Consider the following 13,440-nt stretch of genomic DNA (forward strand, 5'->3'; position numbering starts at 1 on the left):
AGGGCGTAACTTGTTTACATCGTTCGCGTGACTAAAAAATGATCATTTTCGACAATGTTTTCAAAATGTTTGCTTTATTGTATCTTTATCCCTAGTAGTGCTACCCCATAGTCCCACAAAGTTTGGGGGAAAAAAGCTTATTTTATGCTTATAAATGCATATCAAAGCCGATAAATGTAAGTGTGCCGAATCGTCTCAGGGCCGAATAGTCCCGGGTCGAATCGTCCCAGGGCCGAATCGTCCCGGGCCGAATCCTCTCAGGGCCGAATCGTCCCGCTACCGCTGCGTTGCTGCCGGGGGAATTGAAACTTTTTGCAACACTGCAGTAGTAGTAAATGATTTTAAATACTTATTTGTAGGCCTATTTCGTCGTGTTTTACAACAGTGTACAACTAAGCACAGACGGTAAAAAGTACTAAACTGCTTATAATAAGGCCTAGTTCAGTGCTATGGCATAAACACGTTCCGTTGAGCAACCATTATTGACGATTCATTCGGTAGCGGGACGATTCGGCCCTGAGACGATTTAGCCCTAGGACGGTAACGGGACGATTCGGCCCTGAGACGATTCGGCCCGGGACGATTCGGCCCTGGGAGGATTCGGCCCGGGACTATTCGGCCCGGGACGATTCGGCCCTGAGACGATTCGGCACACTTACATTTATCGGCTTTGATGCATTTTATAAGCATAAAATAAGCTTTTTTCCCCAAACTTTATTTTCAGAGAGACTATGGGGTAGTACTACTAGGGATAAAGATGCAATAAAGCAAACATTTAAAAAAAAATAGTCACGCGAACGATGTAAACAAGTTACGCCCTCTGTTGGCCGCTTGGCGAATGCACGAAATAAACAAGGTTTTCGAAGTAATAAATTGAATATAAAATTACGTTTTTTTAGTAATTTATTATATATATTATATCAACTTTGTCAATATCAATAAAATACGGATTGTTTTCACCTTTAAAAACTTGATAAATACCAAAAATATGAATATGAATTTGGTCTAAAGTGAGACGTTTCGGCCCACAAAGTGGGATGTTTCGGCCCAAAAGTGGGCCGAATCGTCCCAGGGCCGAATAGTCCCGGGCAATCAAAGCAGCGGTCGTCTGGTGGGCGGGCCTACGCACACTTTAGTGAATTGTGATTGGTCCAGGCTGGTTTCTAAGAACAACCAAAGATACATTATAAGCTAAGACCAACTACACTTCTGGAGGGAGAAGGTAAACTTGGCAGATTTGGTACTCTGCTCAACTTGTGTGTGACTAATGTTTTCCATGTTCGAAGTAAGCACGGCAACGGTACAGGTCCTATTTAATAACTAAAGTTGTAATATATTAAAACTACGCTATAAAGAGGTTATATTTATAAGCACAACATGGCAGTAAGTATTACATCGTAAGGCACCTTATAAGATTGTCACGACACTAAGGCCCAGGGTGACATTCAATTCATTTTTCAACTCACCATTGCACACTCATAGATGGTGTACAATGTACAGTGGTATACAGTATATGCCTTAATACTTGTAAGTAAGGCATACATTGCAAAGGGATCTTTGCAATGTAAACATCAGCTGAAACAGAAAATTACCATACCGTAAATCTTCTAATTGTAACCCTGGGTTATAATTATATATTCTTTGATTGTTTTTTAGGGTGGGTTACTATTAGAAGGAGGGTTACTATTAGAAGGAGGGTTACTATTAGAACGGGGTTACTATTAGAGTAGTGGGTTATTATTACTAATCGTAAATTAGGCCCCTGAAAATAGTAACCCACCCCCAACTTTTCTGGTCAGCAACTCATAGCAAAATAATAAAACAGTACGAATAACAAATTTGGTTGAACTCAACACTCAATCCTCCCCCACTCCAGAGATCAACATGCATTTTATCTCCTTATTTTCAAAATACGGCTGCATCATAAGTTTTTGTGACTATAATAGTAACCCCCATGGGTTACTATTAGAGTAGTGGGTTATTATTATGATTTCGATCCAAGTCGGCCCTAAACCGTCTCGGCCAAAGTCAAGTCGGCCCCAAGTCAAGTCGGCCCCAAGTCAACTCGGCCTCAAGTCAACTCGGCCTCAAGTCAACTCGGCCTCACGTCAACTCGGCCAAAAAATAATCGGTCAACTCGGCCCCATTAAAGTATGGAACGCAAAAAGTGCAAAGGAAGGGGATTGATATTTCTTCACATTTTTTTACCTATGAATAATTCTAACTTTTAATGAATATTAATATTTAGACAATGATACATTTAGCAACACAAATAAGAATGATAAGCAATCATACTATTACTAATGATTACAATGAACATTTGGATAATAAATAGGAACACATTGTAGGCCCAATAATGATGATGCACGTACGTCGGCGCGTATGTTCGTCCGTGCGTCAAAATTCAATGTCCGATATGCGAGGACATGAATTATTAGGTGTAGTAAGATTGTTTGGTTGAATCATTGAGGTATAAAATATTGATGTTAACTCCATGGTTGAATCACGCGTAGGTTTTTTTCAGTGTATGCATATCCATTTGATTAGGCGACAACATCTGAAACCAATTCGTAGCTGCGCCTCCCTGCGCCTTTGGTAGCTATTTCGATATCTACAACTGCTACGTGTTTTCGCTGACCGGGGGATTCCCCTTTTTTAAAAACGCAAATCATGGACAAAAACGAGGCACGCCAAAACGATGTACGATCAGTTTTTCTATGGCCAAATGGTGGAACGTAGGCCAACGTCTTCGATTTACTAAAATGACCTGCACGTGTTTTTGTAACACGCGGGTACGTCTATTCATATCGGTAATGAGATCATTTTTTTTATATGAGTATTTTTCTTGTTTCTTCATTTTTTTAAAGCGTGGATAGTAATAATCATAATAATATTAAGCACTTTTTGCGTTCCATACTTTAACGGGGCCGAGTTGACCGATTAGTTTTTGGCCGAGTTGATGTGAGGCCGAGTTGACTTGAGGCCGAGTTGACTTGGGGCCGACTTGACGTGGGGCCGACTTGACTTTGGCCGAGACGGTTTGGGGCCGACTTGACCTGCACCCATTATTATAGATTGACCTATAAGGTGGGTTACTATTAGAAGGGGTTACTATTAGAGTGTGGGTTACTATTAGAAGATTTACGGTATTCAATGTCATATACCATTGAACGGCGCTGCAAATTAGTTGCTTTCCAAATTTGAAACTGGGAAAAGACCTGGGATTGGGATTGACCTAGACTTTCCCCAAGGTCAGGTCGGCCACCCATTAGGTCCGTTTTCACTTATGTATGAATCAGCTTTTTTTTAAAATCAAAATCGGAGATGTAGGTCATAGATGGTTTTTGTATCAGGATCATTACGAAGAAGCCTATAAAGTAGGATGATTTTGGGATATTCTCACTTTAAAAATCAATGCTGACGATGTTTCATAAACTGAAAAAATATCATGACATTGTTGTAGGTAATTAATTAGAAATGACAATAACAAAACTGCCATAAGAAATAAAAAAATGTTTTTGTATGATTTCGCCCCGTTCCAGAGTGGAAATCATTCGGGATCTTGGGTACAACATAAAACAAATTGTAAACGGTGCCGATTAAAATTGTTATCTTAACATGTCATTATAATAACATATATATGTAAGCAGGAACGATTTTCCAGTCGATTTTGATTATTGGAGTTTATATTTAAGAGATTATTGCTAACATTTATTATTTACTCATGGTGAATAAATAATGTACTATGCCTAAAAAAATATTTTATTTTTAAAAACACATAGAATATTGCCGGTAACCTTCCTAGGCCTAGTATTAAAAGAACATTGATATCACTCAAACTAATTTTTCCCAATTATTTTAACATAAATATAGGTGTTAATGGTGAGAAACTAACAGGAAAAGTGACAAAAACAATCACGTCATGGCACCAAAAAAAGGCAAAGGGAAGAAGAAAAAGAAACTGAAGGGAATGCTGGAACATCCTGGTGACTTAGTAAAAAAACTACAACGAATTTATATAAACAACTGTAAAGAAAAGAGAAGTGCAATATGTCCAGGAATAAAATCATTGATGAAGTCTTGTGCAGAAGATGATAAACTCATTGTGAGGGTAAGATTAGAACAATGAATTTTACTATATTCTATTTCTCCATGCTGGAATATCAAATATCATTTGTATAGCACATTTCTATAATAAAATCATAAGTTTAACCAGCAGCACGTCAATTTATATTACATTGGGTATTTTTTAAGATTATTAAAAAGACTTTCAATAGGCCATTTTGTAGTTTTAATAAAGTTATGATAACTAGATTTGAACTTGTCACCTTAACGAGTTTGGGTTATCTGCGCAAACTCAACATGCACATACGTTAGAAATTATTTACTAAGCCATCCTGTGACATGAAGTATGTTTACAGTGCTGAATTGTGTTTATTTTGTGTCATACACACATATTCTTAAACCAAACTTTAGTTGTAGTTGTACTTTAAATTCGATTCATAAAAGAAGAAGTATAAGTTTGCATTTTGTAACCCCTTTGACTTCTATTGGCCATACCAGTTGTTTTTAAACAAGCTGTGAAAATAACACAAACAAATTATTATTTACACCGTGAATAATACATGGTTTTGTTAGGCACAGACTGAAAATATACTAAAGTTTTATATAACAATATGTTGCTATTTGAAAATATGGATGTATGTTCAGTAAAACTTGACAGCTAATGGCACATTATAATCTTACTTGTGAACATACTAAAGTATTTTAATATACATATTTAAACTTTTAATACAATATGTCAGCAATTAAAAATATGTCAACTACTTTACAATGTTAATTTGTTCCACTACACAAAAAGGAGAATGGCATGGATGATGTTTTGTGATATTTAAGACTGCCTTTTTGTTTAATATACTTCATAAAAAAAATAGTTTATCCTTCAACCAATATCTGGCTGGGAAGATGCTGAGATGTCAAATGTAAAGTTGGAACCATTGTTACTGTCAATCCGTCATGAACGCTACAAGTGGATAAAAGAACTACACATTTGGGATATTCCACTAATTTACCAAGATGTTGCTAATCTTGTAAGTGTAAATTAATTATAAATCCAAAGGCAAATTACTGAAAAAATGACAATGTTATACCTGTAGGTATCAGTGGCTGGATCTTAGGACACAGATTAAACTCAATGAACATACTGAATTGGATCTTACAGTTTATATATTTTTTCTGTTTTTCTTTCAAGGCACTGACACTAGAGAAAGGTTCATATCCAATTCACAGACTTGAATTTTTTAACTGTGATATTCAGCCATATGCGTTGCAGAGATTACTACGGTAAGTTTGTATCTCCTGTTTTTTGTGAGGGCGTGTGGACGTTTCCATAAGTGTTTGATACAAAAATGACTGGGGTAATAATGTAAGCGCTTAGAGGCTCTGTGCATTAAACGCTATATACGACGTATATTGATGTTATACAGAATGTATTGTATCATCTATTATCAATGAAATATATTTATATATTAAAATGTTATTAAATTGAGGCAGTTTTAGCATTTTTGATTTTTTTTTTATCTACCCTGCCTATGCAGCTCATTGATATTAATATTAATATATATATATATATATTGTGTGGGTATCAGTGGCTGGATCACAATGGAAATACAAAATAAAATAAGCAAAAAGGTAAATCAAAACACAAAATGGACAAATGGTAATGACAGTGGCGTAACGCAGGGGCCGAAGGTTACAGTTCAGATTTAAACAAAGGCATTAAAATAAGTTTACATTAAAAAAGTAATTGATATAACAATTTGTTGATTATGAATAAAATTTATAATTATATAATAAACTAGCAATTATACCCGCCCTAGGACGGGTTTTAAAATTAGTATCTCCCTATACTCACCAACCTCAACCCCACACTCTTTTTAAAAAACAAAATCTTCCCAGGACAAATTCAATTCAACTTTAGATTCAAAATGAGAGGGGTATACATAGCTATGATAGGCCTAATAATGGTTTAAGTATGTTGTAAACTGTGTAAATGAATAGGTGTCATATTGGCTGATTATCAAAATATCTAATTTTGATACTGCGGCCCCCAGCCTTCTTTCTCCTCTCGCCATCCCAGCCACAATCAACAAACCTTAACTCCTCCCCTGGACAGTTCAAATGTATTAACTTTTCCTAGTACAATTCCAATCATGTTATACTTCATTTCATCCAGTATTTCCACCCTCCTCCTCCTCCTTCCCAACACATCCCAGATACTGGGTGATGTGTTTAAGACGCTTCCAGACAAATTATGTATCACTCCCAACCCATAATCCCTCAGTGGAAGTTTTCAAATGTAGTTTAAAACATTCCCAGTACAGTTTTGGTCATGGTGATAGGCCTACATACCCACCCCAAACTCTCATCCCCTTCCCATGGATAATTAAAATACTTTAACAATTTCCTACCACAATTCTGGTCAATTTGATAGCCTACTACTCCTAGCCTAAGAAAAATCCCCACTATCCCCTCAACCCCAACTCCAACGAACAGACATCAACAGTGGGAATTTTGACCCCATTTTGGCCCCTAACTTGGATCCAAGATGGCGGATGATGTTGAAATATACTTTAGAACTTTCCCGGTACAATTCGTCACTCATCACACGAACCGGTGAAGCATCATTTCAAAAGCCAGCCTGGAGAGGAGATAGGCACTGCTGGGAGATATGGCTTATGCCTGTGTATCTCATCTGCTACGCCTCTACGATCACCTAGGTCATGGGACAACTAGCACTAGGTATTTTATTATTACATTCAGGACATCATTATGATTACTATTATTTACGGTATAAAGCCAGAGGCCTAGCTGTACAGTTTACTCCAATGGCAGCTCCAGCTATTACTACTGTTTAAACTGTACTGTCCAACTTTGAAGTCGTCACGCTAAAACTTCCGCATGTATAAAAGGTAGAACCGCAGATGAAAGCACAGTATTGAACATGAATTTTGTTCTTATTTTTAATGTCCAGTCTTTCCTCCTAAATATAAGTAATACTATTATTTTTTTGCTTTACTATGTTATAACTGATTTTTTTTTAAACTGCTGGGGCCCCTCGAGCTCCAGCGCCCCTGGGTTTAGCCAGTGAGCGCTCATAGGCATTACGCCACTGGGTAATGATACATATATACAATAATTATACATTACTGTATTCAAATTATTAGCACACAAAAAAGACAAATAAGGTTTGTCAGAATCTATTTATAAAATAAAAAAGATAACAATCTATAATTTTTCCATGATGGGATTCAATCTTGGTACTGAAAATACTATAGCCGGTATTGATGCACAACATTAATTATGATAGCTGGTTGTGAAGATATATTTTTATTGCACACCATGAAAAGCTTAGAGTGATTCCTGGCCATAAGGATCTGAAAAATTGATGTAGCTAGATGAAATTGATTTCAAGATAATTGACAGAAAAAATAATGCACAAGTTAATTATATATGTTGTAAAGCAAGCAGATTGCTTGGTTTCATTTCAAAATTTAGTAAAAATATGTCCTGGTTAGCTATGTTGAACTTATACAAAGCTCTATTACTTCCAGTGGTTACCTACTGTTGTTCAATGTGGGCACCATTTGAGAAATCATATATTAATAGAATAGAAAGTGTACAAAGGAAAGCAACAAGGATAATAATGTTTAGAAAGGAAGGTTCCTGGGACACATCTTATTTTCATAGGTTGAAAGTGCTTGAATTATTATCTATTGATGACTTGTTTAAATTACATAGACTTTCATTAGGATTTAAGGTGTTGAAAGGTTACTGTCCCCATTCTTTCAATGAGTATATTAAAACTAGTGAAAGATGTCCGGGTAGGCTTTTACGTTGGAATTCGAAAGGCAATACTTTTCATAATTCTGTATTTGTTTCCTTTCCTAGACTATGGGAGCAAATACCAAATGACATAAAAGATTCACAAACAATTTCAATATTTAAGGCTGCTCTAACAAGGTTCAGGGACGATTCGGCCCTGAGACGATTCGGCCCGGGACTATTCGGCCCACTTTTGGTGGGACGATTCGGCCCACTTTTGGGCCGAAACATCCCACTTTGTGGGCCGAAACGTCTCACTTTAGACCAAATTCATATTCATTTTTTTTTTTATTTATCAAGTTTTTAAAGGTGTTTAACAATCCGTATTTTATTGATATTGACAAAGTTGATATAATATATATAATAAATTACTAAAAAAACGTAATTTTATATTCAATTTATTACTTCGAAAACCTGTTTATTTCGTGCATTCGCCAAGCGGCCAACAGAGGGCGTAACTTGTTTACATCGTTCGCGTGACTAAAAAATGATTATTTTCGACAATGTTTTCAAAATGTTTGCTTTATTGCATCTTTATCCCTAGTAGTGCTACCCCATAGTCTCTCTAAAAATAAAGTTTGGGGAAAAAAGCTTATTTTATGCTTATAAATGCATATCAAAGCCGATAAATGCAAGTGTGCCGAATCGTCCCGGGCCGAATAGTCCCGAGCCGAATCGTCCCAGGGCCGAATCGTCCCGTTACCCTCTAACAAAACACTATATTTCATGTTATGTATAATTTATTTGTATTTTTCTTGTATATGGTTTTATCTTTAACTGATTGTATTGTATGGAGTGAGTGCAGAATCTGTTTGGGCTTTAGCCTATTCTCATTCCTGGTTATTTTTACATTGATGACCGAATAAATATTATTATTATTTATTATTATAAAGAATAAATAAAGGAATGAAAATTCTGACAAAATCAATAAGGTTATATTGGATGATAATGCATGTTCTATCAGTGTGCTAGTTCCATGCTATTGTTGTCATGTATAATTAAACAAAGTTTTGGAAACCAATAAAAATGGTCTAGACTATAAAGCCTGTTTTCCTGTCGACGCTATCGTTAACAATAATCGGCGATCTTCTACGTAAACATTGAAATGTTAACGATTTACAGGAAAAGGTACTCGCTATCGTTATTATTTCAACTTGATCGTTTTCAAACGATCGTCGTTGAACTGTTAACGATCAACGACGATAGCGTCGAATAACGTAGACAGGAAAACAGGCTTAAGAACAATATCTATTTACATTTTGTACTCTTTTTTAGAAATGCCAACTCATTTATAACACAACTGACAATTCTTAGTTTAGACAACAATGAGTAAGTTGTGTTCTTTATTTTTGTAGGCTTATATATCTTTTGAAAAAAATGCCCTTAGAATTATGCAAGCCTAATGGTGATCATCAGTATTGCTTATATCCTTTCTAGAAATAAAATGTTATCTTATAGGCATATATTCTATTATTATTAATTTCATATACTAAATTCATTAAAGTCATTCATTATCTTAGTCCTGTAGATTAAATTGTTTTTTAATTCACCTGAAGCTTTTTGTGTTGGCCAAACGAAACAAGCTTGTAGTGATTCTTATTGTTTTATTGTATCAAGCTCTACCTTTGTTCACACACCACAGTACTTAGGTGATCTGAAATAATTACACTTAATAATTTCAGATTTGGTGACGAAGGTGTAAGAGGTCTTTGCAAAGGACTAAAAAACAATAAAAGTCTGTTAAGTCTAAGCTTATGTTATTGTGACCTGGGTGTGGAAAGTGGCAGTATGCTTGGAGAAGTTATGTCATCAACAGCGATAAGGTATCTCGCAGTAGGCACAGTTGGGTCTTGTTTTTTAAAAGGCATTTAACTAGTAACTGATCTTTAGCACTGAAGTTACTGACAATTCAATGTTAGAATATTTATGTCTTGCAATCAGATTCAAAATGCATGTTCAATTGATTCTCCCGTATTTCATTGTTGTTCTATTTACATTATCTCTTTGCTCTGCCAACTTCAGATTCCCCTAATCTAGAAATTATAAATATTTGTTTTTATACATTGTATAAAATTACGAAATTTTTCTATTAGAGATATATTTTTGAATGGCAACAACTTGCAGACAGAAGGTGCTATTGAATTGATTATTCTATTGGCTGATCATGCTGAAGTTGAATCTTTGAATCGTGTAGAGAAAGCAGAAAGGAAGGCAGAAGAAGAAGCACAAGCGGCTTTATTAGGTACCACCTAATTTTGTTATTGAAAAGGTTGCCTGCATAGTATTGATTTTGGTCCTATTTCTTTCCGTACCCAACTTTATTTTGGCTAGGATTTATATTATATGCATTTTTGTTAGGCGAGTGGATTAGGTTCTGTAATGTGTAAATATTTATTTATGTGCCTTTTTCCAATGTTTATGTTTTTCGTTATTTAATACCCTTTGCATTTGTTTCACGTAATCCATCTTAAGCTTTTAGGCCTATTAATGATGGGCACAATGATATTCAACTACATCATTATTTCCAGTTATGTGCCTGAAAGCTCTATATATTCGAGAACCATCTGTGGGCATGTACTAGAGGTATACGAGTGAAGCGTTCTGTCTTGTTATACAGTATTCATTCTATTAGGTAATAAAATAATTAAAAATAATAGATCCTCCCTATTCCAATTCTTATATTTGCAAATTAAACTGTATTTTCAGCTAAAGAAAATGAACGTGTTCAAACAGCAATGTCAGGTGACTCAAAACCAGCTTCAGCAAAGAGTAAAAGAAGTTTACAAGGAAAAAAGAAGAAAAGACGTAAATTTAAAGACACTTACCCTGCAATTTAAAAAATAATGCATATATATTACTTTAAAAACATTAAACAAGGTCATTCCACGGTATTTTCACTGAAAAGTTGCGGTTCTTCCCTTTGTTTTGCTTTCACGATCGATCGAAAGTGCACAGTAGCAAAATGAAAATATCAATCCACGCACAGTGCATGCTGGTATTTATAGCGGGTATTTAAAAACGAAAAAGATTATTGCAATAGGCCCATATAGTATTTATCTTTACATAAAATGCAGTTGTGACTATAAATTAGATTTTAAAAATGTAGGGAAAGTGTCTTGTGTTATTTTCAACATGATAGTTTATTTGTTCAAATGTTTAATAATGTAACAGCACACTGGTTCAACAAAATAGCACATTTATAGCCAATATATATATATATATATATATATACCAAACATATTCACAAAGCTACTATAGGAAGCAACTAAAAAAAGTGAATTTGAAAATGATTCCTTTTATCTTCTGTAGGAAAAAAGAAATCAAAAGGAGTAGCAGGACCACCGCCAGTGGGTCCAATCATCCACAAACTTCACCTAGCAGATAATGGTATTGATTGCTATGGGAAAGGTTCAACGTATGGACCAGTAATTGCTATGAGACTCTTTAGAAGGTAAAAAGAAATAAATATATGTAGCAATGAATTTGTGCACAGGACTATACATAGTAAATGCCAGAGTGTTGAAGCAGTACAGTTCCAACTTAGCCATCAGTATTTTGAAAAAAAGTACACTAGTATGTTTTTGCTTTCTGCCATGCAAAAATAGATGGACTATATTTAAATTCCTCTAACAGTTCAATGAATACAATATTGTATTAATTACTTATTGTTGCTTGATCGTAATAGTTTAGGATTGCACGTTTAACAATGACAATGATGATTACATGTTAGATTGATACAGCATTCAGATTGTCTTAAGGAGCTTGATTTGGATGACAATCATATAGGAGACTTAGGAGGAAGACAAGTTATGGAAGGATTGCAGCAACGAGCAGCTTCAGGTCTACCTAGTATGAAAGTGAGCATTACACATATGATCAATGGGGATATCTTTAGCAGCATAATGAAACTAGGTGCTGGATTAAAAAAGAAAAAGAAGAAAAGCAAGAAGGTATGGTTGTAATAATTAATCAAAGACAACATTATTTAAGAAGAACCAGCAACACTGAATTTTAAATCAGTTTATTATCGTTTGGTTTCATGATGATGTGTTTTATAATTATTACATCTTATTAGATCTTTGTGCACAATTTGTTTGCCATAAGATCCACTGAGTGTGCTTCATAAAACAGTGTAGAAATATGAATATATATTCCATTTGAATGTATGAAAATGAACCGTGAACAAATTGTACTAAATAGAAACTTTAAAAAGTGATTGTGCAAAAGGTTTTCCATCTGATATGTGTATTCAAGCCTGTTTTCCAGTCGACGTTATTCGACGCTATCGTTAATAATCAGTGATCTTCTATGTAAACATTGCAATGTTAACAAGAAAAGGTGCAATAATCGTTGACGCTACAAGTCGCGATCGTTCACAATCACAAGAGTTGAATCCAGTTTAACTCTAGTGATATCGCAATGTTAAAACGCAAGAACTGACCAATCATCTTGGCGATACAGTACATGACATCAGATAATTTATGGAAAAATCCTGCTGACTACATTTATTTTTATTGCATCGCTGCATGGTCAAAGCTAGGCCTAGCCCAAGTGACTATGATGTAAAGTAATCATTTCAACTTGATAGTTTTCAAACAGTCATTGAATTTTTAACGATCAACGCCGACTTGAAAACAGGCTTTAGTGTGCTCATGTGAAAGAAATGAGTGCATTGAAAACAGCCACAAATAAAATTGACTGAAAACACTTTATTTTCAGAAAAAGAAGTAATTCAAGTAAACGAAGCAAACAAATTTGAACAACTTGCGTGAATAATGTCTTCCAAACATACTTGAAATGCCTGGCAAAAGAACAAATTCTAAATAACAGGAAAATTCACTATTAGTAAATATGTACATTGGTAATTTTAAGAAAGTTATATTTTGTAATGTACGTTTATTTTTAATTGATTAACTGGAATTTTATGATTATTGGGTATTGATTCTATACACCAAGCAGTACCATCATTTTTTTCATCCGCTTTTTCAACCACAATTAAATCCCTTTCAATTCAGAGAATGCTTATAACAAACAGCTTAACTACAGTGCTCTACAACAAGTATTCTATTAAATTCCAAAAGACAAAACTGCAAAATTTAGTCCCAAATTAATAATTATTATATCTACAAACAATTACTGAATAATAAACTAAAAAATATAATTCATCACAATATTACCATATTCACAAGAATACGAAAAATTGAAATCTTTTGTATAAAAGACAAATATATATTTCTGAATCATTTCAAATGTTTCGTTTTAAATCTTTTGATTGTTTTTGCTTAACACTTTTGAAATTTGAATAATTACTAATACAGGTTTTTATATTTTGGCTTTGTGATGGTGATTTTTAAATTTTAATTGCAATTTTAAAGTCAAGGGACATTAAAGTAAAGAGCTGTAAAATGATTAAAGTAGGTGATAGGTTCATTATTGTCACACTCAGATTCAATCCAAATGAAATTGAAATGACTATGCTATTGTTAAGATTAAATATACATTATATTGGTTCTGGAATAGGTAATAGTGAGCTTTCGCATCAAGACGGTAAGCGAA

General features: G+C 34.5%; 1 protein-coding gene across 4 annotated transcripts; it reads left to right on the forward strand.

The window, feature by feature from the left end:
- The first annotated feature begins 304 nt into the window (after positions 1 to 304).
- Positions 305 to 13,401, forward strand: LOC144841949 (uncharacterized). 4 transcript variants are annotated; one of them, XM_078698254.1, is made up of 11 exons: positions 305 to 405; positions 3,874 to 4,111; positions 4,935 to 5,090; positions 5,252 to 5,343; positions 9,160 to 9,213; positions 9,567 to 9,707; positions 9,978 to 10,126; positions 10,591 to 10,689; positions 11,194 to 11,335; positions 11,615 to 11,834; positions 12,604 to 13,401. In XM_078698254.1, the coding sequence occupies exons 2-11, from the start codon at positions 3,923 to 3,925 to the stop codon at positions 12,613 to 12,615; spliced, it is 1,254 nt and encodes a 417-aa protein (XP_078554380.1). In that variant the 5' UTR covers positions 305 to 405; positions 3,874 to 3,922; the 3' UTR covers positions 12,616 to 13,401. The 4 variants fall into 4 exon arrangements, with proteins under 4 accessions (XP_078554380.1, XP_078554379.1, XP_078554377.1 ...); XM_078698253.1 differs by lacking the exon at positions 305 to 405 and adding an exon at positions 1,115 to 1,222; XM_078698251.1 differs by lacking the exon at positions 305 to 405 and adding an exon at positions 1,137 to 1,383.
- Positions 13,402 to 13,440: the final 39 nt, after the last annotated feature.

Source organism: Antedon bifida, chromosome 5 (assembly GCF_963402885.1).
Source record: "Antedon bifida chromosome 5, ecAntBifi1.1, whole genome shotgun sequence".
Classification (NCBI taxonomy): Eukaryota; Metazoa; Echinodermata; class Crinoidea; order Comatulida; family Antedonidae; genus Antedon; species Antedon bifida.